The sequence below is a fragment of the Schistocerca piceifrons genome, unplaced genomic scaffold (genome assembly GCF_021461385.2).
Source record: "Schistocerca piceifrons isolate TAMUIC-IGC-003096 unplaced genomic scaffold, iqSchPice1.1 HiC_scaffold_2510, whole genome shotgun sequence".
NCBI lineage: Eukaryota > Metazoa > Arthropoda > Insecta > Orthoptera > Acrididae > Schistocerca > Schistocerca piceifrons.
In genome coordinates this window covers 1,755,331-1,782,509 of record NW_025728455.1, presented here as the reverse complement: position 1 = coordinate 1,782,509, position 27,179 = coordinate 1,755,331, and the positions used below count along the sequence as shown (strand labels likewise).

The following is a 27,179-nucleotide window of genomic DNA, read 5'->3' as shown; positions in this document are numbered from 1 at the left end:
AAGATATATACCAGAGTTGAATCGAGAGAAGAGTACGCAATTCGTTTTCATCTACAGAGTATCCAGGAAGTCCCCCAAACCCTCTTGACTATCTACAGTAACTCTTCATCATTTCCTTGCGCCTTTTTCCCACGTCAACGCAGGGTCGGCGTTGTTACTATGGATTTGCCATTGTTAGTGTAGAGGGCATCCAGATCCCCTTCCTATCCCCACCCCATAACCTCGCCCCCCCCCCCCCCCCAAGATGGAATTAGTGTAGACCCAGCTGTCTGCGTCTAGTGAAAGCAATGGAATAGTGTGAACGTGTTCAGATGTCTGTGAGTCGTGTAATGGAGACGGGACGTGGGGACCGCCCGGTATTCACCTAGTGGGATGTGGAAAACCGCCTAAAAACCACATCCAGGCTGGCTGGCACACCGACGCTCGTTGGTAATCCACCAGGCGGATTCGATCTGGGGCCGGCGCGCCTACCCTAGTCCAGGAAGCAGCGCATTTGTGCTCTCGGTTAACATGGTGGGTGACTTTGTGCAATCATTGAGGACATACATTCGTTTGCTCGGTATCCCTCCTTTGAAGCTGACGAAAAGCGTTGGTGTAATTACTATACTCTTTTGTTTCACTACAGCACCATTTCAGTTGTGAATTCGTGTTGAAACAGTTACACTGTAAAGGAGCGTTTAGTGGCGCGTGTATGGATGCACGAAGGTCCACAGAGAGGGCAAACAACGAAAAACATTATGAGAGTATTTGCCATGGTGCAAATCGTAAAGCAGCTCTGCTTGTTTGAGCGCAATAAGCTGGTTATGTATCGAAGGCTGGTAGCGTGCTGGACGTAAAAAATACAAATGAAAGCGTGTTTCCTCAACTGGCCGAGCAGTCTGGAATGAAATCCTTTCGCAAGAGTTGCTCACATTCAAACATTGTGGTCACCAACATATGACCACATTAAAAAATATTTGATAATGAAAGGATTTAGGCCGAAGTTAATGAATAAAGTATCTGACTGCTGCTTGGAGCGACTAGTTGCGACCTGCCGTGTCTCGCCCAAGAGTGTTAACAACAAGTATTATTTTTTATAGTCTCTAGCCGTATTTTGGAGTCTGAAGCGAAGCCTAATCTCAGGCTCTACTGTAGAGATTTTGGCGCAATTTCCACTAACAGAGAGACAGGTTCACGAAATAGGTTTTTGTATATCATCTGTAAATTTTTAGTGCAAACTTCCTGAGCTTTGATAAATTAAAGTCCTTGCCTGAGTGAAAACCATGCGATTACCATGGCACGTTTACCTGTCTACATGTGAACGCTAATCTCAGTAACTGCTGCAGGTGTGCGTGTGTGTGTGTTTGTGTGTGTGTGTGTGTGTGTGTGTGTGTGTGTGTCTGGAGCTTACAGTCGGTCAACAGCGAGATTATCAGCACCCTTACTCACATTAAAAGAAACAAATGTGGATAAAACTAAGAAAATGGTATCACACAGTGAGGAGGAAACCTTTAAAGTGACGCTCATCCTCTCTCTGCCACCTCACTCGCGTTGACCACACAAGCACTCTGTCTCGCACCAGTTAAGGCAACGGATAAAGGGTGAAAGGTGCTATATCTGGGATTAAAACGGAAATAAAAGGACAGGTGAGCTAAAAAAAGAGACTCTAAGAAATCTGATTGGCTGACCACATACGAAAAAGATAGGTTAGCTGGGCACACAATTAATACGTTAAAATCATCTCCCTAAAATTTTCGGAAACATAGTTGACAAATCACAAAACCATAAGACTCTCATCACATTCGTTTGAACGTTAATTAAAACGGAGGGCAGATCTATCAGCAAATCAGTCGCTGCCCACTGGTCGGAGAATAAAACACAGTCTGATAAAATCTGGCACACTATGATCTGTATGCCACAAGTACTACACAATGGACAGAGTCCTCACCGGAGCAAGAAGCCATGTGTCATAGGGCTGTGGCCTGTGTGAAGACGACTGGGGAGCCGCTCATCCTCCCACCGACCCAAAAGCAAGGAGACAGCAGGCAGGTGGATGGCACACCGCGCTAACTCAGCAGCACGGCACGCCTCCCTGCTTGCTAGACCTGCCCTTTCGTTTCCAGCAATATCCACATGCCCTGGCACTCAGCAGACTGACTTCTCCTTCCCCTGCCGTTGTAGTTGGAGGAGGACGTCCTGGATATTGTGCACTACTTTAGCTACTGGGTACAAACGTTGTAGAGAGTGAAGAACACTTAGCGAATCAGACAAGACAAGAAATTTATCACGTTAAGCACATCTCGTCTGCTACAGTGCCTGCAAGGTCGCATGTCAATCTGCATCAAAGACAAAAAACTTGCAAGGCAGTCAGACATTGAGTATACAAACAGAGAAAACAATAGTGCAACCAACAGTGTCCCCCTGTTTCGACCCATCCATAAAGACAGTTCTAAAGGTTTGGTGACCATTAAAAAAGTCCTTTGGAGTGCTACATCTGCTATACTACACTAAATCTAAAGTTACTCTGGACCTCTACAGTAGTCAGGGTAGCAGACTGTTAAAACACTGCATCTGGGGTTGCACTTGTTCCACACCAAGTGACTACAGCACATGCCCTACCTAGTGTCCATATGTCCATGTTGCTCATGGAGAAAAGGCATTCCAGAAGTGGAGGGGGGGGGGGGGGCTCTGAGCGCTATGGGACTAAACCTCTGAGGTCATCAGTCCCCCAGAAGTGGAGGAGCAATGGTATGGTGTGTAGGTGAAGTTGGAGCTACAAGAAACTTACATGCCTGATTCACCATGAGGAGGTGTCGCTAGATGGTGAATGGCGGTTTCCCAACCTCAGCACAGAGACTGGGTATGGGGCTGGTTCTGTAAGCGCATCCTAATATCCTTATGCGTCAATAATCTTGAGGTAAAAAGACCTCGTTGACCTGTGCACTGTTCATCCATAGTCTAGCCACGAACACACAAGAGCCCTATAAAACTGGAGCAGACACACCCTGTCTCATCCCCTAGACCTTAGGTCAAAGCACTTTACAGTTTTCAGTGCCTTCTGGGTTCTGGCTTTCAGGTCTCACAGGTGTGGCAACCACGAAAATTTGGAGTTCAAACTGAGGACCAGAAACTTGATTGAGTCTTAAAAATGTCGACTTGTATCCCTCACATGCAAGTCAGGTAAATTAAAATTACAATGAGAATAATTAAAATTCTTATCTGCAGAAAACTGAAAACCTGTCTTTGCAGCCCACCTCCCTAACTTCCGCACTCTAAGTGCAACTGGTGGGTCGCCGTAGCACTTCTGGAGGAGGAACATGAAACAGCAAAATTGTCCACAGTTAAGAAGCACTGTACAAGGCTCCTTTCTGTATATGTGATACTATTTATCGCAAAAAAAAAGAGGTTAAAACTCAAAACATTGCTCTAGGAACACCATTCCCTTGCTCAAAACATTCCAACAGCGTGTTACGAAATCAAGACCTAAAAAAGCGCTTAGACATGAGGGACCATATGAAGATGGTGAGATGACCATGAAAGCCCCATTCGTGGAGTTGCACGAGAATACTGTGCCTTCTGGTTTCTGGCTTTCAGGTCTGACAGGTGTGGCAACCACGAAAATTTGGAGTTAAAACTGAAGCCCGGAAACATAGCGTTGTACACCTTACCGATATCAGAGAATATGCCAAGACAGTGCTACTGCTGTCTACATAGTAAGGCCTGCTGAATAGCCACCTCTAGTAGAGTCAGGTTGACAACAGTGGATCGAAACCTCCAGAATCCACACTGAGAGTGGTTAAGCAGTTGCCTTGTTTGTAACAGCCAGACCAAACGACGGTTAACTATTCGCTCAAGGGTCTTCCCTTCACAGCTTGTGAAGGCTGGCATCAGCAGTAGTCGCTGCAAAATGATCTGCCAGAGTTTGAGTGATGTTTCTGGGTGTAGTTTGGAGACACTTCTGTTTCAGCACTGGTGTTATTGGTAGACGACTGTGTTTGCCAGAAACCCTCATAATGGGTTCCAGTACTTTTGTAGAAGAAGTGGAATGGTTGACAAAGTCCAGAAACGCTTGGTACGCCGTTTTCTTGCTCTCCTTAATGATGTGTCAAGTATTGGCTCTCGTGACCTGAAAGGCTGTGAGATTGTGTGTTGCTGGGCTGTACTTAAATAGTTGAAGAGCTAACTGTACGCCTGTCCTGGATTGCTGAGCGACACACACCAGTCCAACAAGCAACAGGACCTTGGGATTGATAAGTCAGTGGTGTGATGGATCTATCGTGTGATGTGGTCCACCCATTCGTTGACACTGTTGCAGTCTTCAGACACAGCCAGATGGACGAAAAGCATCCAGTTAGCCCTACTGACCAACAATTTTGGTGGCTTCTGTGCAGGTAATGCTCCATCCAGTAGATGAATACAGACTGTGATGCGGTCACTGAGTGAAGATCATCAGTGACTGCCCACTGAACCTGGTCTGCGAAGCCTGGAGAGCAGAAAGAGAGGTAGCTGGCTCACAGTGACCCAGTGGCAGCACAGAAAGGAGTGGGAGTGCCTGTGTTGAGGATATGCAGCTCGTGAGACATCAGAAAGCTCTCCGAAACGCGACGGTGAGGACAAGTAGAGATTGATCTGCACAAGATATTTAGGACATTAAAGTCTCCAAGTAGGAAGAATGATTGGAAGGGCTCTTTCATAAGGTCTGTGACAGTCTCAGTGTGCAAATGGATAGGGTATAGTAAACCAAATTTAGTAAGTAGATAGCACACGAGTAGGCAGTTAATGTTATATGTGGCCTCCAGTGACAGGACGTTGTTGATTTTACAGCTTTGCAGTATTACGTGTTTTACAAAAGTAAAGTGAGCATAAAACGTCCAGCTGCACGAACTTGCAGCCAATTTGAAAGAGTAAATAGCAGAAAGTTATCTAAGATTGAAAGTGAAAGATATCTGAATATAATATTAACTAAAATGGACAAGAAACTAGAAATGAATAGATTTAGATGAGAATGAATTCTCGGAGGTAGAGGAAAGTGAGTACACATTTACCGAAAGACGATACAAAAGAATGAGTGACAATCTTTCCAAACAAAATCCAGAATGTGAAGCAAAACCGAAAGAGCCACTGGTGATACTATGCTGGGGCATGCTTTAATTAATCTCATGAAAGAATTTGAATTGCAGGAACCAGAAGAACTACCTGATGAAATCATAGAGGGACGAGAACTGTTAAAGATCGCTAGAGATATAGAGATCAAGAAACCGAAAAAGCCACCCAGTATACAACAGAAATAAGCAGGTAACATTTCCTGGAAGGACATAATGGTTGAACATAATTTATTGTGGGAAGAACAGGAGGTGAAAGACTCTAGAACTGTTAAACAAAACCATTATCACCAGTAACGTTTATAATATTGAGTTGCAAGTATTTTTGGGTATAGGATCACAAATTAGTGCTGTATCAGAATCATTTTTTGAACATATTTCAAGTAAGCCAGGGTTAGTAATAATGTCTGTGAGTGGAGTGAAGATTGTAGGAGCTACTGGCAAGTCCAGCAAACCCATTTGGAAAAATGTACTGATTGAATTTAAAATGCAAGGACAGAAATTTGAACATGACATTTTATGGTACCTGAATTAAGTGCTGAGATGATTTCGGGTATTGATTGACTGGACAAAGAAAAAGTGTTTTTAGATTGTCGTAATGGAATTGTTAAAATTAATAGGGAGCCTAATACATTAGAAATTAAATTTAGAGAAGATGACACTGTACATGGCGCTAATGTAGAATCCATAATGCTAGAGATAGAATCTGAAAATGATGGTTTGTCCCACTTATATGAAATCTACCATGTGAAAAATTTAATACTGAATGAATAAAAAATTGACAATTTTAAGGAAATTGTTGATGCTATCCAAGAACTCTTGTGTGAACAGAAAGATGAACTATTTGCTGTTTTAAATAACAACAGGGAAGTACTCTCTGATAATCCAGGTGTTGTCACGAACTTTGAATACCATATCGATGCAGCTGAACATGAACCATTCTGTGTAAGACCCTATCCAGTGCCAATAGCTAAGAAAGAAGTGGTACAGGCGGAAACTCACAGAATGTTAGAATGGGGAGTGATTGAAAGAAGCAACAGTAAATATAATAGTCCACTTATTATAGTAAATAAGGAATACAGTGGCATGGAAGTTGTTATTCATGCATGAACACTGAACAAGATTGTCAGGAGAGAGGTAGACAGGTCAGAAAACGTGGGTGATCTGTTGCAAAAATTCCATAATGTAATGTACTTAACTAGTCTTGACCTCACTGTGGGATATTGGCAAATAATCATTACACAAAGATTCCCAGAAACATACAGCATTCGTGTTTGCAGGGAAATGCTATCAGTATAAAGTTGTACCTTTTGGTTTAAATACTTCTGTTTCAGTTTTTATAAGAGCATTAGATACTGTGTTAGAAAAAGAACTTTGTGCCAGATTAACTGTTTGTATAGATGATTTGTTGATTGCTACTGAAAGTTGGGAAGAACATTGTGAACTATTGAACAAAACTCTCGTTGCTCGTCAAGCAGGAGGAATGACTTTGAAATTGAAGAAATGTGAATTTGTAAAACAGGAGATTAAGTTTTTAGGACACATCGTAACTACAGCTGGGATTGGCAAGGACCCAGAGAAGCTAAATGCAATTGAAAAGTGTTCTCCACCTAAGAACAGAAAACAACTGAAAGCATTTCTTGGTCTTTGTGGTTTTTATCGCAAATTTGCGAAGGGGTAAGCTTTTAATAGCCCATATTTGAACAGTTTGCTAAAGAAAAACAGTGCATATATTTGGACGTCAGAATGTCAGAAAGACTTCAGAGACTTGAAAACTGAGTTAATAAGAGAAACTATTTTACATCATCCTATTTTAAGTGAACCATTCCACATGATGACAGACAGTAGCGCATAGGGGATTAGTATTGAAATCTTTCAAGAAAGCACAGAATCTGCAGAAGCAAAACATAGAACTATAGCTTTTGCTAGTAGAGATCTAACTAAATATGAGAAAAATAACACTATTTCAAAGAAAGAAGCTTCAACCATAATTTGGGGCTTAAAGAAATTTAGAAATTACTTATGGGGCACAAAACTATTGTTCATACTGACCATAGAGCTTTAACTTTTTTGAAAGACTGTCGATTGTTTACTGGCAGGTTAAGTTAATGAGCTCTGTACTTACAACAGTTTGATTATGAAATTTTGTATATCAAAGGCAGTGAATGTCATGTGGCCGATGCTTCATCTCCATTGCCAGAGGATATGAATAACCTACTGAAAGAATGTAATAAAGGTGGTAAGTTTCACATGAGATGTATCAAAGACGTTCCAGGTAGAAAAAGAACTGAACAGATTTGTAAGAGTATGCGGTCTGGAAATCTGTTAAAACAAATTTCATTAACCCCAACTTCCCACAAATCAGTTAATTTTATAAGATATTTAATGGAATATTGTATAGGAGGAAGATGCAAGTACTCAGGAATGGAAAGTTTATTGGCCTATGCAGTTTGAAAATGAAGTTATTGATTATTTCCATTTTGCCTTAGGGCACTGTGGTCTAAAAAGTGTATTGAGAAATTAACTGATGTAATTGTGATTAATGTGGGTGCCACCGAGCAAATTGCTGACAGAATTAAATCTTGTGATGTGTGTCATAGGGCACAAGTTGCTAACCAGACCAACCAGGGTACATGCAAAACACAGTGCCAAAAGACATCTTGGAATTGTTATCAGTAGATTTGTATGGTCCTCTCCCTAAAACATAAGGAAGTAGGTCTTATATTGTGGTATTTTTAGGAGTTTTCTCTAGATTTATTAAGTTTTACCCTATCAGAAAAGCTACTGCAAAAGCAATCTTTAGTAAAATGAATGAATATTTTAACACCATTGGTAAACCCAGAGCAGTCCTATCTGATAATGGACCTCAGTTTATTTCTAAAATATGGAAAGAAGGTATGAGACAACATGGTATACAAGTGAAATATAGTTTTACCTACCACCCTGCAAGTAACCCTGTCGAAAGGTATGTGTGGACATTCGGAAGATTAGGTAGAACCTATTGCCACCATAATCACAAGGCCTGGGGCAGATTTGTGACAGATTTTGAAAACGCCATGAGCACTCTCTACCATGAGACAATGGGGTTTACACCCAAATAAATTCTGTTGAACCATAAAAGCAAAAGAGTTATTGAAGAGATCTTGAAATTTCCACCTGTTTTAGGGATTAACTTGCATGAGCAAAAAGAACTAGTTAGGAGGAGAATGAAATGAAAGTGGCTGTTAGATCGAAAAGGCATAATAAGTGCCTCAAAACAACTAAATTTAAACTTGGTGACTACGTTCTGGTGAAAGCACATGAAAAATCTAGTGAAATTAATGATGAAATTTCTAAATTTAAATACATTTACAATGGACCATTTGAAGTGCAAGGAGCTCCACATGCCAGTGCTTATTTTCTTCTATACCCTAGATTAAGAAAACCTTTGGGAGTTACAAACATTGTTAACCTAAAATAGTATGTCCACAGAAACAAATAATGAATGAAATCAAAACCCTCAGAGGGCACTGCACTCTATGCGATGCTAGGTGTCTGGCAAACAACAGGTACTCAAGTTATTGACAATACTATTTCCTTTTCTTTTCCTGTTGTCAATCTTCCTCTTCTAGCATTCAGAACTTCTACTATCATCTTTCCTTCTTCCCTATCAGAATAGATATCAGAATAAATAGATGTGTGTATGCTAAAGGGATGTGATAAATCCATGCAAAATACAGTAATTGTTTGTGGATAAAGAAGTAAATAAGTAATACACGTGCACTAGAAAATGACTAAACATGTTGTAAGTAAAGTGGGTACTGTAATAAGAAGTAGAAGCACACAATGCAAATGAATGACTAAAGTTCTTGGAAGAAAGGTGTTCAAGAATAAGTAAAAGTAGAGTTTCAATGGATACTCTAGTATGATTAATGTCTAAAAGTTTTTGTATAAAAATGGTGATGAAAAAGTTTGTCAAAAACAAGGGAAAAGTATCTACTATATGTGTATGAGTTAGAAGTGAGATGTTCCTTTTTCTAAACCACAGGAGTTGACGGAAATCACTTGCAATAAAATATAAGATGATTTCCTGAGTTGATATGTGTAATGACCTAGAAGCGTGTGAAAAAGCAATGACAAATGAATAGAAAAAATCTCATTCTTGACTTAATCCTGCATATGACATTTAAATTCACAGGTTTATGATGTAGTCATTTGAAAAGAAATGTTTTTTGTTACCAGTGTCTAATATATGTGTTTAAGTTTCACATTCTGTATAACATAAAAAGATATATTGAACCAAATGTGTAATATTTACTGGAGATGATGTAATAGGGACTGCAAGGATAAAATTTCTGCAGTATAAAATAAAATAAAATGCCAAAAATGTGTTGTCGGGGAACAAACCAAAATAGTAAAGAGAATACAATAGAGTTAATGACAGAGGACTGCCAATTGCAGCAGGCAATAACAAAGACTTGCCAACCAGGGCAAGAATACAGTTAAAATATTTCCTTTTTAAAGGAAATTTGTACGTGTTTCTGTGTACCTAAATGTTTACAGACATGGTTTGCCAAGTGCTATTGCAGGCAACAAAATAAGCTGAATTTTCTGGATTAATGTTGTGTATGTTTTAATTATGAGTTGCAAAAATGGACTGACTATTTCTATAGAAGTCAGTGAAAAACAATATTAAATCTAATGTAACTATAGGTATGTCTGTGCAATCAACCAAAAATGGACTGTGTGGTTGTAACATGAGGGCAGTGGAAATTAAAGCTAGGTTCTAAATAAATATATTGGAGTGTTTATGTGCTTCTCTAGAACAAAAGTTTTGAATTGCTATTAATTAAATGTGCAATGTAGGATGCTTTTGTGTTTGGTTAATGTATGTCTTAGTTTATGTATATTTGCTTTTCTACAGAATGCTATACTTGTTTTATAAATGTGTAGGTTGTTTTATGAACTGGTTGTCTGTTAATGGATAATATATGTATGAGATGAAGATGATTAAGGATGTTCTGTTTAACGATGGATTTTTTTTGTCTGTTTATAATAATGTTAAAATGACTTTCTCTGTAGTAAAGAAAATATTTGGACAGTCTGTGTATGAGATGATAATGGGTAATGATGTCCTGTTTTACGATAAACCTGTTATTCTTAAAGTAAATGATATATATGCTTCTTTTTGAACAATCTTTTGGAAGAAATGTATGATTCTTCTTAGTGTATTTACTGTATGTATGTAACATGTTTTCTCTTACCCAACGAAAGTTGGATGGAATAATTTTTTTTTTAGCCAGTACTACTTGAGTGATATAGATGTTTGGGAAACCTCACTGAACCATGGGGCATGTGTAACACCATAGTAAGATCTTATGTATTGTTGTTCTTCTGATTATTATGCTTTACATAAAGTGTATTTTCTTTGGTATGTGCTCTTGATATGTTGTACTATGTTTTCTCTTCATTGACTAATAGCTTTGGTTGTATTTGGAAATGGATGATTTTGGTTAAGTAATTTTGTATTGATTTGTTAATACGGGTAAATGCAATGTTTACTTAAAAATGTTTACTTTGTAATGGTACTTTGACTACTGCGCCTCCGCCAATACAAAGATATAATTTACGATCGCGCACGCAGAAGAGCGCTGCGCCAGCGACCGATTTTTATAAATAATTTTGTTCGTTTTTTTTTTTACTTTTGCGTAGGTTTTTGTTTTTAACAACTAATTGATTAGACTCTCTCTCTTGTCTTCATACTAAAGACGTGTATTTTTCGGCGATGTGTTGAATGAGCTTTTGGGTGGAAATTAAAATTACATTACAAAGCGAGGTTGTTTCAATAGTGACTCGAGGTGGTTATCATCAAATATGTAAATTGATCTTGACAGCGACAACTTGAAGAAGTTTTCAACAGACGGAGAAAAGTGAAAGACGGGTCGTCCTACAAGAGAAATTAGGAGGATAGCCATGAAGACTACATTGTAATTAATACTGCGTACCTAACAAGATTATAAGATAAATTTCAATTAGTTTCTGATGCTATTTCCGTACAGTCGCTTTTTGTAGTGTTGCCAACCCGGTCTGCCATGCACGGTCAAATTACAGCACTATCTCAATCAATAATACGAAGTCCACCTTATCTGTAACTGAAACCACCAAAATTCCAAACCCAATCAGATTTTCTATTTTATATTTTTCACGGCAGAACCCCGAGGAGAAGAGTACACTACAACTTGATACTTGTAACTGCTGATCCAAATTTAGCTCTCTTGGTTCATGTTATGGTAAAATATGGAGTGGTTCCCCTCTAAACAGAAGTTATTTAGCACGTACAAAATGTGATTTGTGTGAGTGAAATCTTTTCATGAGAGTCAGTTGGAGGCTAGCTACTGTACAGTTGGCAGCTAGTGGTTGGGAAGTTAACTGTGCAGGTGTCGAGTTACGCTTTTAGTGCTTGGATTTCTTATGCCAAAGCCTTGGGTGGATGAATGGATTTAATATGATGCTCTGTGGCCTGTAAGTATTATACAACGTGATGACCTCCATGAAGAAATAACAGAGTATTTGATTCGAATGGCAAGTCCCTCTGCCATCATATACTCGCCACCAATATTGCGCAATCACATTAACAGAGAGGAGGAATTATGAAGTGATGGATCAGCACAATTAGTATGTGCAAATACAAGTTAACTCATACCAAAATTTATGTACATAACTTGATTCTGTTCCTCACCTAAATATCTCTCAGGATCCTCTCTGCTTGAACAATGATTTCTGAGTGTCCAGATTGTTAGAAATGATTATAAAAAAAAGAAAGACGATTAACTGGTTAAATTTGTTCAAAATTGAGTGAAATAGGTTATCTAAAAGTAATGTAGATTTTGGTAAAGTTGAAGAGGATGTAAGTGTAGCTTTGTGAAAACCTCCCAGTAATTGAACTTCTTCACTCTAAAGTTTTGTGATCTCTTAAATTACTTGCTTAACTTCTGGTTTCAAATGTAGACAACTGAGATGACAACAGACAACAAGCCATTTTGTGGTCACTTTAAAGTTAATGTTCTTAATGAATGGTTTGAAAACCAGTACCTAGTAAAAATATTCACTGTAAAATCAGTTATAAAAATGCATAAAAGGTGAATCAATATTTCAAAAAGAGAATTCCAAAAGTTGGCATTCTTTAAATTATTCATGAAAGTGGGATAGTTTGTTTTATTGTAGTAGTAAAGATTAGGGGATTCCCCATTGAAAGTTGCACAAAATGCACAAAGTTACATGATAGTAGTAAGTTCTAACGGCTTTTGAAATTTATGTTGAGTTTTGTGCACATTGTGTGTTAAAAGGTCCAATTTCAGTTTATGAGCACCCATTTGCTGTTTTATTCTGACTGAAGGTAAGGTTACTATGAATGCCATTATCCATGAAAACAGTTACTTTTTTGCTTTTAAAGAATAGAGTGAATCTTAATGCAAGTGAAATTTAATTGAATTCGTGCTGTGTTGAAAATATCACAAAATGAAACTAGACTTGTGTCCAATCTCCAGTTAGTGTAGGCTTGCAATTGTTGTGCTGATTAAGTTACTCAGGTTTGACAAAGTATTTAAAATTGATGAGTGTACCAATGTCTTTTGTGTTTCAGAGGCCAATCATGTTTTACAATAACTGCTAGTATCCACTTTACCACTTTTTTGCTTGTGATTGGTTTCACTGCATTTTCGTAGGAAACAAGTATAGACTGAGTTTTTCCACTAAAACTGGCTACTTTTTCTTTAAAAGAAATGTTTCGCATTTCTATGCCTAATTAGTCTGGCGACCGTATTCTATTTCATTTGAGTACGTTTGAGTAATTAAAACTTTATCTAAATTGGATCTGACACTTTCTGTGTTTTTATGTATCTTTCATTTCAAGTCCAATAAGCAAAAAATGGTTCAAGTGGTTCAAAAAATGGTTCAAATGGCTCTGAGCACTATGGGACTTAACTGCTGTGGTCGTCAGTCCCCTAGAACTTAGAACTACTGAAACTTAACTAACCTAAGGACATCACACACATCCATGCCCGAGGCAGGATTCGAACCTGCGACCATAGCAGTCCCGCGGTTCCGGATTGAGCGCCTAGAACCGCTAGACCACCGCAGCCGGCTCCAATAAGCAAAATGCTCTAGGCATTTCATGGTTAAATTTTGCAAAAATTCTCACATTATACTGCATCTACATACCAAAATTGGCTATAAATATTATATCTATATACTAAATGGTGCAGTATAGTGTTACACATGACTTTTCCCATGACAGGACAATTTGTTCAATTGGGGCATAGTGCATAGTAAACCAAATTTGGTAAATAGATACCACATGTGTAGGCTGTTAGTGTCATACCCTCCCACATGTGCACCAAAGTTAACGTAGGCTGCAAATACCTTGCTAAAGAAATAGGTTTCAACCTCCTGAATCTACTCTGTAAACTTGGCCAATTTTTAATCAGTTATGGTATATGGGGGTCAGATCAGGGACTGAGGGGAACGAACAGGATTGGGTTGATTTTGGGGGAAGAGACCAAACCGCAAGGTCATCGGTGTCATCAGATTAGGGAAGGATGAGGAAGGAAGTCGGCCGTGCCCTTTCAAAGGAACCATCCCGGCATTTGCCTGAAGCGATTCAAGGAAATCATGGAAAACCTAAATCAGGATGGGCGGACACGGGATGGAACCGTTGTCCTCCTAAATATGGTAGATGGAATTAGCATTGTTTTCACAGTTTGGCCATATCGATTCAAGTGTCCATTGGAGGCGCCCATGATAGCGATAAATAAATCACTCCTGATTCTAAATAAATCTATCCCTATAGCTGAGTATGCTTCTGGACGAACATCGTAACTTTGAACTACAAATAGAGAAAACTGGCAGAAAAGGTATAAATGTGATGAATAAAGTTATAACCGTAGCTAACAGGCAACAACAATCAGAGTTTACCATCAATCTATATTAGCATCAATTACAGGATATCGTGTGAGACTTTGGGCTCATAGGTTGGAGCTAGTTGAGACAGCTGCATTAGTGAGGAGAGTTCAGTCAGGAGTGCTGCCAAAATTAATGGGTGTCTATTGAACTGCCCCATAGGATGCTTTGTCAGTAATTCTAGGAATATGCTCACTATAGTTGGAAAATAAAAAAAACTGGTCTTTTACTGGCTACAGAAAGGCAATCAAATGAAAGTATGAAGGGTGCCTGGAACTGAGGCCAATCCTAAAAAGTAATAAATAAAAGATTACATATTACAACTGTGGCAAAACGAGTGGGAGGGAGTAAAAACGAGGTTTCTTAACCCGTCGAGTGGACTGATTCATTAGCTGACTGTTATGGCCCTTATGCTAAGTATCTATACAAAATTAGAAGATAGATACATGATAGCTGTTCCTGGGACAGTGCAGGCACACCAGAACACACATTGTGGGAGTGCATGATCTGTGAAGATAAATAATAACCAAATAATAGTAAATAATAAATAATAAATCACTACTCAGTTCAGTTCAAGTCCTTGATTATCCAGTTAATGAAACCTCTCATGGCTTGGCACCTGTCTGCTAATGCAATCCACCTACTATGCCAAGAACACTGTAGTGTTATTATAACGCTGATTTTCGGAAGGGAAACTCATTTATAGCTGTGTTTGTAGATTGTACACACATGTGAGTCTTGTTCTGCTGTGCGTCAATATCATAGGTTACCACATGCCTATCCTAAAATCCATGATGCTGTGTGGTGCTCTGAATAATTTAGCATCACTAATAGGTGGAAGCACTGAGTACTAATGAACAGTTAATTAATTCATTCCATGTGAGGATGAACCTGAATTACATAATTATCTTTGCTTTTTTGTTTAACGTTACCCACTCATCTATGGTTTAATAAATCTTGTGTGAAATTCCTTAGAAATCTACTCCTACAGCTATCAGTATCAAGATTTTACTTTAAATACTGATCCTAATTGCTATGCGTTGTTTGAAAAGAATATTACTTCAGCTGGTATTGGCCAGTGGCGACCAAAGGCACTCAGTTTGATTACACTTATCTACAAGAAGTCAGTGGGTAAATTGTTTGCCATTGGCACTTTTAAATCCATTGAGCATTAATCTCATTAATGGTGTCCCATTACAATGCTAGTGAACTTGCATTTGAACCACCACAACTAGCCTGTTGGATATAACTGACGATACTCGAAAATCTCTTATTGTCATAGTTCATAAACCGAGTCATTCAGTTCAATGGTTACGTTTTATTTGATAAACCTTGGTACAACATTTTGGCAGGCACTCAGGTCTGTCTCCAGTAAGTCCTTACATTTTATTTAATTGACACTGCCAGAATCTTTTGATAGACAGTTGGATCCTGTCAAGAAATCTCATTTCCAGTAAAGTGAAAGTAATAGTTATGTCTTATTTTGTGTCCCTGTCAGGATAGCACTTTTGATATGATTTCATATACACTAGTTAGGTGGTAATATTGGCTTATACATATTTTGTAGGTATATTATATCAATATTAATATTAATGATTACTCATGTTTATCACTGTCCTAGAGGTACTATGCAGGTGCTGCATTAGCAGAATGTCACAGCAAAGTTTGCAGCTAGTCATGTATGAATTGGCATACTTACATCCGACTGCACTTCCTCCTTAGGCCAGTGATCAGTTAGTTATACATGCAACCCTTGTCTGGTACTAAGTTTCTAACGGTCAGAACGACCATAACACCTCTTTCATCATGAACATATCATACTGTACAATCCAGTACTTTCCTTGCGCAGAACGCAGTAACACTGACCTTTTAAAATGATTTTTTCAACCAACACTACTGTTTATACACATCATTCATACAAAGTTTTCTCAGTATTATTAGGATTCACAGAATCAACATTTATAAGAAAATTATTAACAATTTATATTCCATAATTAACTATTCAATTTTAAATAAAAATATTAATCATTAATGAAAAATAGAAAATTATAAGAAATATTATACTTAGATCATATACGAAACGTTAAAATAACTGCAGCATTTACAATATTAACACTTTCACTGCCTCAGACGTGCTGGGTGTAATGTGGATACTGCTGGCCAAATTATTATACCTGTGCTGTCATGAAATACTTATCATCCGATCTTTGGAAAAGTATTGCGTGAAGAAGTTTCGTCTTTGCACATACTACTGTCTGACATCTTAAGGTACAGAATTTCATTTCCTTCTTGTCATATTTCACTACGTCAACTTAAGTAAAACATTGCACGAAATATGGAAGAGTTTCCATAACTAATAACACATTGCATTAACCGTGTGTATGTTTAATTTCACTTCATTCGTTGCATTATTGGAAATGTAGATAAAATATGGAAATTTTATTTCAAACTTAGAACAGATCGTTATCTCATTCCGTCCTCCAGTTATTGATTTTAATATCTGTTGGACACTTCCGTGAAATGCGTTCATTTCCGTCCCTGTGCATCATAGTGATGTGATCGTAATCAACATAATATTTCATAAACCGTTCGAGATAGTGAAACAAGGTTTACGCAAATGACAGCACTCAAAGACGTACATTGTTTGTATGATGAATAATCGAAACTTTTCTGTTAATCGAGATGAAGTAGCTGCTATGGAGCAGGGAGAGGTCGGCAGAGTGGGACACATAAATACGTCAACAGTGCTTTAGGAAATCCCAGGGAGCGCACTTGCACGTGCCCTCAGTGTGCTGGTGTAAGCTGTCGCCAGCACAGCAATTGGCAAAGATGATATGCAAAGTTCAATAGTAGACGCCTCTGAAAGGCGGATTGTGGCGCCCTGAAAGTATTCCAAGTTCGGAGTTGTCATGGTCGCGTGGACCGCTCGGCAGGCCGACCACGTGGTGCCGGACGTTGGCCGAAGCAAGAGGGCTGCAGCCCGGCCACGAGGCTGGCAGTTCCACGGCGAGGCTGCGTCAGTGAAAGAGGCTTGCACGCCGAGAGTGCCAAAGGTGGCGGACTTTCTGAAACCATCGTGGCAGACATTTCGCAGTTTGTATAGATGTTAATACTAGCCAGATGAATCATGATACCTCAAAAAGAAACATGTAAATTACTATCATTTGCACGACGATTCTGATGCTGTAATCAGATTTTCAATATCTTTATTAGTTTAAAGTTTAGTATCTGCGGGTAAATTGTACAAGTAACACCCAGCAATGAATTTCCAAAATTTAAACACTTCATTCGATTTCGTCGATCGACGTGTCTTTGGAAAGCTATTAGATTAAACCTAAAGTGGTATGAATTACAGGCATCTAACGTCAATAGTACACGAGTTATTGGAGGTGAAAATAGCCGATTACTATAGATAGCGTCAGGCCATAAGTACTCCACAGCATGCTTATAAATATATTTATTCATCTATGTCTTTGTTTAAATCCGATATATGCTATTCGTGAAGAAAATGGTCAATTATTTACCGTGTTTTAGAAAGCACGGAGACATTAGGCTACTGGGTTACTTTGGCTCGCTATTCCTTTGATATATGTTTATATAATTTGTTGACGTATTTAATAATGGATGTTAGAGATTGTTTATAGTCCAGCCGTAGGAATATTTATTTAATTTCAAGTTATTTAGATGTAAATCCAGTATTTCGAGAGTGTTTGATGTTTGTGAGCGTACTTTGGCTTGAAGACATGGCGGGAGCGCTCTAGCCAATCACAGCGCTCGTGAATGGGGAGACTCGATGGAAGTGGGAGAGGGGTACGGCAGAGGACACGGGGGAGGTGCTTGACGCGGCAGTCGAGGCAGAGACTTGGAGAGTGGGCAGCGGTTTGCGCCTGGTCGCCACAGATAGAAATACTTCGGAATGCCGACGTTTGCACTTGTGAGATTTCCGTGGCTTCTACAGTGAAGACGTAGTGTGCCTGTAGAAGTGAATATCTCGCGAGCTATGTTGTCGTTCATAACTAATTACGTGCAGTAGGAATCTATTGTTTTCCTGTTATTCAACTTATATTTTATTTAATTATTGGACCATCGACACCAATAAGTGTTCTCCAGAAATATATACCACACTGTCAAAAGTACTTCTACTGTCGTACTCATCATTTAAAGTCGTTAAGATAATCTGCAGATTTATTTAATTGCAATGCTTCATTTATAAACGTTTTTTTTACGTCCTAAATTCGCAGTTGTTGAGTCATAGGAAGCTTCGACCATTCGATTCATGTGTACATCCATATTGTATACTGTAGACTCAGCTGTATTTGGCCTGTAATGCGACAACTACGTATCCCAGCCCCTAGACAACGAAACCAGCCAAAACTTTTCATATTGCAACTCTGTCGTAGGGTACATAGTTGAGGGCCATCCATTCACATCATCACATTTTTATTGAGAACGCCCGCACGCTGAATCAAGCGCGCCTGTCACGAGAGAGGCCAGAGACACACCCGCAAGCAAGATGTCGCCAACGCCCTCTAGGCCTCACTCACGAACTCAAACTCCTGTTTGGCATCTGTCAGTACGTTTGCAGAGCACATCGCAGCCTATGACAGTACATTGTGACCAGATTGTTAACTATAGTGGGACTAGCAATGACACTAAAGTTTGTAATATCAAGGTTACCGATATTGCGTGCAAGAGGACTATTACTGATGAACTTGTACCAAAACACATGAACTCTATTGAAATTAAGTAAAAGTCTGTTCATGTAAATAAAGAACCATATTAGTCCACGCGTGCATTTGTTGTGTAGAAAGAGGATACCAACCATCCATAACAACGTCTGCTCCCTTGCTTCCTTGCGGTACAAGACTCCACACTCAGTAACTGTGGTGCAGCGGAACACGACGATTTAGCTCGTCCACAGCAGTTCACTGCTTAGCAAAAAATTTATATCTGTAGCTGTTGAGCTACAGAAAACAAACACATTTAAAACCGGCCTTTTGTTCGGTCTCAAAAGAACTGTGTATGCAAAGCTTTACACTGTTCAGCGAAGATGATAAGAAAAGTTTCTCTCATGTGACAGAACTCTCACAGACGTACCGTTATCCCGCTAGCTGTCCATGAAGTTTTGATGTAATCTGTGTTCAGAGACCATGTTCAGATGGCTGTGTGATGAATATTGTTTTCAGGATGCTGCTGATCTCGTACTGAGGGACATGAAGCCTTCGGTGTATGGGGCAACGATAGACACTCCAGAAGAGTTGATTTTTCATTTGGTTAAAGAATCTAGACGTATTAGGGGTCCCACATCACTCCAACTGCACACGCTCCACACAATTACAGAGCCTACACCAGCTTCAACAGACCGCTGCGACCATGCAGTGTCCACCGATTCATGAGGTTCTCACCATACCCGTACACGTCCATCCGCTCGTCTGACCAGGCGACATATTTGCAGTCATCAAGACTCAAATGTCGTTATAGACAGGCCTAGGCTAGGCATAAAGCTTTGTGTCGTGCATTCATCAAGGGTACATGAGTGGGGCCTCGGCTCCAGAAGCCCATATCGATGAGGTTTCATTGAATGGTTCGCACGCAGGCACTTGGTGATGGCCCAGCATTGAAATATGTAGCAAATTGCGGAAGGGTTGCACTTCCGTCACGTTGAACGATTGTCTTCAGTCGATGTTGGTACGTTCTTGCAGGATCTTTTTGGGCCGCAGCTATGTCGGAGATTTGATGTTTTACAAGATTCCTAATATTCACGGTACACTGAAATGCTCGTATCGGAAAATCCTCTCTTGAGCCCTACCTTGGAAATGCTGTGTCCATTGTTCCGACTGTAACACCACTTTAAAACTCACTTAAATCTTGATAATCTGTCATTGCAGCACAAGTAACCGATCTAACAACTTCTCCAGACACTTGTAGTCTTATATAGGCGTTGCCGACCGCAGCGCCGTATTCTGCCTGTTTACATATCCCTGCATTTGAATACACATACCTATGCCAGTTCCTTTGGCGCATTAGTGAACACGAGTCAGTTGGTTGTTTTGATGGAATTGGGCACTGCTATGGCGATGGCAGCAATGGGTAAATGTAATAGCGCGACGTTTTCAGCAACGTCTCTAAAACCATACTAGTCAAGCAGCAGTGTTAACAACGTCTGTGAATATCACTAGCGTCGCGAAATTCACGGATGCCTAGTGGGGAACCGACGCTCCAGTGACGTTTCTGTAACATTTAAAGTGATTCTTTTTATCTCTTCCAAACACTGTAATATTTGCTATATGTAGGTTTTTACATCCTATTGGGCAGGAGTCTATAGATACGTCGAACTGGAGTAATCAGCTTGCAATAGAACTAAGGGGAGAGTTGCCAACCAGTCGAGGAACCAGCAATGAAAAGCACACCAGTAGTTAACGCAGGTCACATGGGAAATTACGGAAAATGTGAAACCACACATCATTAGCTGTTTACGAGGCTCAGTCCTCGACCTGGAATACAGTAGGGAGTCACCAGTGCACAAAAATGAAGCGGCTGACTGAGAAAATTATTCTTACCTAAACTCTCGATGTCACCTACAAACTGTAGGTCGAAGAACCAGTTGTAATAATAGAAGGAATACAGTGCGTCGGCGAGACCAAACATTTGTGACGCCCGTCGATGTCGAGCGACGCACAGTGCAGTAAAGTCGTCCCTGAAGGAGAGGAACCGCTCGTGGTAGGACAGTAGGTCATGATTCAACAGAGGTCGTCTGTAACAAAAAAAGTTGCGACGTTAAAAGTTAAAAACAAGTTAATCCAGCGTGCCAGATCATGTGCAGCTCACGTGTGATGTAGAGGTATCCGCAAAGTATTTACTTTCGGCACTGGAGGGTGCACTGGTATGAAACTTCACGGCAAATTAAAATTGTGTGTCGGTCTGTCATTAGAACATTTTGCTCAAATAAAAGTCGTTTATTGTGATGAATTACGATGAATTACAGTGTTATACATGGAGGTGACAAAAGTCTGGGGGTAGCGATATGCACATGCACAAACGGCAACAGTATCACGTACACGAAGTTTAAAAGGGGAGTGCATTGGTGGAGCTGTCATTTGTAATCAGGCAGTTCACGTGAGAAGGGTTTCTACGCGATTACGATCGCATGACAGGTATCACCAGACTCTGAACACGGAATGCTAGTTGGATCTGGACGCATAGGCATTTTGGAAATCGTTAGAGAATTCAATATTCCGAGATTGACAGTTCCAAGAGAGTGTGCCAAAAATACCAAATATCCGGCATTACTTCTCATTACGGACAACACAGTGGCCGATGGTCTCAACCACCGAGAGCAGCACTGTTTGCGTAGAGTTGTCAGTGCTAACAGGCAAGCAATTCTGTGTGAAACAACCACAGAAATCAGTGTTGGACGTAAGACGAACGTATCCGTTAGGAAAGTGCAATGCAATTTGTTGTCAATGGGGAATGATAGTAGAAGATGCTGCTACTGCTCCTGTGCTAGTGACCGTATTGGTTGCGCCCTAGAGTAAGGGAAACTGTGGCCTTTTCAGATGCTTCCCAATTTCATTGTGTAGGAGCTGATGGTAGGGTCTGAGTGTAGACCACACACCATAAAGCCGTGAACCCAAGTTCCCAACAAGGCAGTGTGCAAGCTGATGGTGGCTCCATAATGGAATGAACAGGGTCCTCTGGTCCATCTGGACTGATAAATGACTGGAAACGGTCTCGTTCGGCTACTTGGAGACCATTTGCAGTCGTTCATGCAGTAATGTTCCCAAACAAAGTTGGAAATTTTATAGAGCACCATGCACCATGTCAGTAGCGGGACAGAGGGGTAGTCAGGTTGTCTACATCAGAGGCAGGTATGCACTCAGGGGGAAACCTATTGTTCTCCTTTGTTTGACAGGTACTTAACGTATTATTCTGCTAAATGCTTTGCCATGTTGCGGCACTTAACCTATTGTCCCTTCCAGCCCCTCCCACTCCCCTTCCCCCTCAGGAAGGGGATGCTGACGCATTTTGTTAGTGCAGGTTACCTACATCGTGGGCAGTATGCATTCAGAGGCAATCCTATTGTTCTCCTTTGATTGACAGGTACTTAACCTATTGTCCTGTTAAGTGGTTTTCCATGTCACTGCAGTTAACCTATTGTCCCCCTCCCCAACCACACTAACTCCCCCACCCCCTCACTGCTACAGGTACACTTTGAGGTCTGAGTTATTGGAATAGCCCCTGTCACTACTATTTCACATGATGACACAAGTACCATTAGACCTGTGACGTCACAGACATACTGATGGGGCTCCCATCGCAAATTAACGATGGGGGCCATGATGGCGCACGTACCGTTACCGAAGATGGCGGCGGCGGAAATTCAAAAAGTGCCATTCCCCCCTTGCAGGTGGGAAACTCAAATTTTGTCATTTTTTCGCGAGGGCCACGCTCACTTGGACTTGCAAGGAAATAGTTAAAGTCTCCACCACGAACCTCAACCAACTGCCACATCCCATTACCAACCCATCTTAGCAGGCTAACAGGTACAAACGTGCACTAACATGTACTAACGTACACAGTGCATGATGTCATCTAAGATGGCGTCTGTGATATTAGTTGATGACAGATGTGCCACACACCACCTGGTGGGAAGTTGGAATTTCGATGGGAAGATAGGTCAATTGGGCTACCTCTGCTAACCTAACACCCATCCTCTTCCCACAAAAAAATGGTGGGAAGTTCAAATTGCAACAGGATAATGCAGCATACCTAAGAAAATGGCAGGAAAAAAGAGCACCTGCACTGACCTAATTCACCCAACCAACACCTCTTTCTAGGAATTGGTAGGAAAAAGACTCAGTTGATCGATCATTTGGAGGGTATTTGATTGCTCTGTATGGAATATTGTTTAAACATTTAAGAAAATTTATGGAATATATGGAAAAGGTATATTGTTTATTTATAAGAAATTCAGTTTGTGGGGGTTGGATTTCTCTGGCTCATCATTCTCTGCTGTTTAGAAACATCTAGGTCTTGTAATAATCAATTACATGGGGAAAACATGTTGTGTAACGTAATGTTCAGCACTGTACTCTGGTTGTTTAACCTAATGTTTAGCCCTTTGTCGGCACTTAACCTGTTGTTCTGTTAAATGGTTTTCATTGTCATCCCCATCCCCTTAAACTATTGAACTGCGTTTCACATAAAAAGTATTCAAATTAACTTAGTGTGCTGCAATTAACCTGCTGCTCTGCTCCATGTCACCCACGCATACACTGCCTCCCCTTAACTACTGTACCGCTAATACCACATTGACATAAAAAATTTATGCAAATTAATTAAATCGATATTCTTCACATGTATGGTGTAGTTGTTTGTAATTTGTGGCATCCTATTGGTCTTTGAGTATTGTTTCTATGTATGGGGGTTCTTACCAGTTGGTTCTGATTCAAGAGATTGAGAAGGTTCAGAGAAGAACAGCAAGATTCGTGACTGGTACCTTTAACCATCACGAGAGTGTTACAAATCTCATTGAAAATTTGAAGTGGAACACACTTGCAGATAGACTACGCACTAAATGGAAGGGCTGCTCACTAAATTCAAAATCCTACCTTTGCCGAGGATGCAGAGCATATATTATTACCACCAACTTTCATATCGAACAATGATCACCATTCAAAGATAAGGGAAATTGGAGCTCATACTGAGGTGATCAGACAGACGTTTTTCCCACACACAAACTGAGAGTGGAACAGAAGGAGGGAAATACAACTTTGGTGTGAATAGTGCCCTCGACCACGCACCGCTTGGTGGCTAGCAGAGTATATATTTAGATGGACTGTAGTTTAAATAAAAGATTGCTAACAATAAAAACACATCCCACCACCTGACACCTGACGCTGCACTGTCACTCCCAGCGAAGCTATGACGCAATAGTTTGGGCTCTGTGAGTATGAGACGCTGTCATCTCTTTCATACTTTGCACTTGAGAAATTCCTACCGAAATACGTGTTCACCTAGGCACCATTGCTGGTGTGATGACACATAGCTGCAGTTCGGTCCACCACCTAGAGATGTTGCAATGCTTCCCAGGGCACATTCCTAACAGGAGATCCTGTCCACCAGTGAACTTACCCGTCAAACTGCTGGTCTGGGAGCACCATCTGCCATTGTTTCCTGCAGACAAGACTTTCAGAGACAAAATTATTTTGCACAGATCGCTACATTGCACTGACAGTTAAACCCCGTAAAAATTGTCTACAGATCATCAAATACATACAAGACTCAAAAGAATATTTAACAGTCTAACTACAATTAAATATTACGATTGCAACTGCAGTCTGACACCGATAGATGTGCAGCTAATGTTTCCTCTGGAACGAATCTCATTATCTACAGTGCACATACTGTAATTTACCATGTAAAAAATCGCTTGTGGTTATCGATGTCCCTAATATTTACGTCCCACACGATAGGACACACAGTCATCTTCTCTAGTCATGCCACACCATAAACCACAGTAACTTTACAATGCAGTATATACACATTTTGCACAAACAGTGCAGTTATCGTTTGTATCTGCACAGCATCCAAAAAAAGGCCCACACTCACACTGGCTATATGTCTCGATTCTCCTCAGTCCTAGGAAATTACCCGACAAAGTCGTCGAATCATCACTTCTGGAAGGTGCTGCACCCTGCCGAGATTCTTCAAACAAGTGTTATGAAGGGCAGGCGCCTGGCACTGTGTGGTAATGAATATCCCATCCGCGGATGTAATGCTAAGAAAGGCGTCACAGACACGGGTTGGCGTACTGAATCAATATCACTTCTGACAGACAACAAGGAAAATACTAGGGTACGCTGACAGGGTGCCGATGAGAGGACGTATTGTAACAGCTGTATTGACTGTCCTGTTTGTACACTATAGCAGGTCCAGATGAACACTTGCATTGCTATATTGTGCAGCTGCTTAGGAAATGAATCTATCACCACCTATGTACAGATATACTTCCCGATGCATTGAAATCACAATTCACCATGTTCAATCCATCATTCTGTTACGACTAGACATACACAATCTTTTTTCTTTATACGTGAATAGTAGTTTGATTACGTCCCACAAACATATGTCAGAACATAAGCCATGGTACCTTCACATTCAAGCAGCAGCATAACATTTCCGATCGTTAACAGTAAACCTGTCTGTCATCAGAGGACTTCCATCTCATGTGTGATGAGACGTGACACATCCCAGTAAATGAACTTTGATTTATGTGATGTACTCCATCCTCCTGCCGCATATTGGGTGTAAAATATAGACTTCAGCGTCATAACTAAGTTAGTGATACTGCATTCCCAGTGTACATATTTGCCCGACAGGAGTGCTGTTTACAGAGTTAGTGACAGATCGACTTAACATCTAAGGTCATCAGTCCTCTAGACTAAGAACTACTTAAACCTAACTAACCTAAGGACAGCACACACATCCATGCCCGAGGCAGGATTCGAACCTGCGACCGTAGCAGTCCCGCAGTTCCGGACTGCAGTGCCAGAATCGCACGGCCACCGCGGCCGGCCTGGAGTGAGGGGAGGGGGGTTATGTTAGGGGAGGTAGCCCAGTTGACCTATCTTCCCACCGAAATTTCAACATCCCGCCAGTGGGGTGTGGCACTTGCATCATCAACTGATGTCACAGCCGCCATCTCAGATGACGCTATGCACTGTGCACGTTAGTACACGTTAGTGCACGTTAGAACACATTAGACCACCAAGGATGTGGTGGTCAGTTGAAGATCGTGGTGGAGGCTTTAACTAATTCCTTCAAAGTCTAGGTGGGTATGGCACTCACAAAAACTCATTCTAAATCTAGGTGAGCATTACCCTCGCGAAAAACTGACAAAATTTGAATTTGCCATCTGTGAGGGGTATGGCTCTTTTTGAATTTCCCACAACGACCATTTTGGGTAACGATACTTGCGCCATCACGGCAGCCATCTTGGATTTGCGATGGGAGGTCAATCAGTGTGTCTGTGACATCATAGCTCTAATTGTACTTGTGTCATCATGTGAAATAGTAGTGACAGTTTCTATTCCAGTAATTCAGACTTCAAAGTGTACCTGTAGCAGTGAAAGGGGCAGGGGAGTTGGAGTGGGAGGGGGGGGGGACAATAAGTTATCTGCAGTGACTTGGAAAACCGCTCAATGGGACAGTGGGTTAAGTATGCGTCAATCAAAGGAGAACAATAGGATTGCCTCTGAGTGCATACCTGCCCCTGATGGAAGCAACCTGCAGTAACAAAATGGCCCCACACCCCCATTGTCCCACTACTCATGTCATGAGGTAATAATTATTTGCAACTGGTTCAAAGGACATTCTGGACAATCAAGGACATGAGTGCCATGGAACACTAATTTAACATAATTGTGAGGTCAGTTTTTGCACAAAATCGTGCACTGGAAACACTTTTGCTATTATGGATGGTTACAGAGGCAGCATGATTCAATATTTCTGCAGGGGATTTCCAATGAATCAATGCCACATGTAGCTGCTGCACTACTTCAGGCAAATGGAGACCTGATACGATATTACTAGGTATCCCATGACTTTAGTCTCTTCAGAGTACAAATTCCAATGCAAACATTTACCCTTATCAACACACCCTTCAAATTATACACATAATGCATGGAATATTTTGGGGTAAGGCGGCAGTAACAGTATCCATTTAGGAGAGGAGCAAAGTAGCTGATCGTCATGTCAATCATGAGATGCCCAGTGACTTCACCAAAGGTCTGTTTATTTTCCTTTACATTCAAAACAATTTTAGAATAGGGGTTTTATGCGCCCATTAGGGCACCTGTTGAGACATACGTTTTATCGGTATGAATTAGCAGGGCCAGTAAGATAGGAAGAATAACCATTACTGAAGGAGTGGCGGTGGTGCATGGCAGTAGCTGTTAGCATGCACCAAGGCGGCGTGGGAGTCGCTGCTGTAGTACTCGTTGTTCTTCTTGCTAGTAAATGTCGATTAAAGTGAATGTAGATTAAAGAGGGAATACTCTATTGAACGTAGGCAGAAAATTTCGATTTTAAAAAAAATGTATGTAACGTGAAAGGAACTACTGAGACAACCTAATGAATCCATGGACCCTGTATGACAGC

The 27,179-nt window shown here is 40.5% G+C and overlaps 1 protein-coding gene across 1 annotated transcript in view; it reads right to left on the bottom strand.

The window, feature by feature from the left end:
- LOC124743682 overlaps positions 1-27,179 on the bottom strand; it is a 125,439-nt gene that overhangs the window by 19,249 nt on the left and 79,011 nt on the right. Inside the window, exon 6 of the mRNA XM_047248858.1 lies at positions 20,579-20,772. Within this exon, the coding sequence (XP_047104814.1) occupies positions 20,579-20,772 (194 nt within the window). The remainder of the gene's footprint in view (positions 1-20,578; positions 20,773-27,179) is intronic.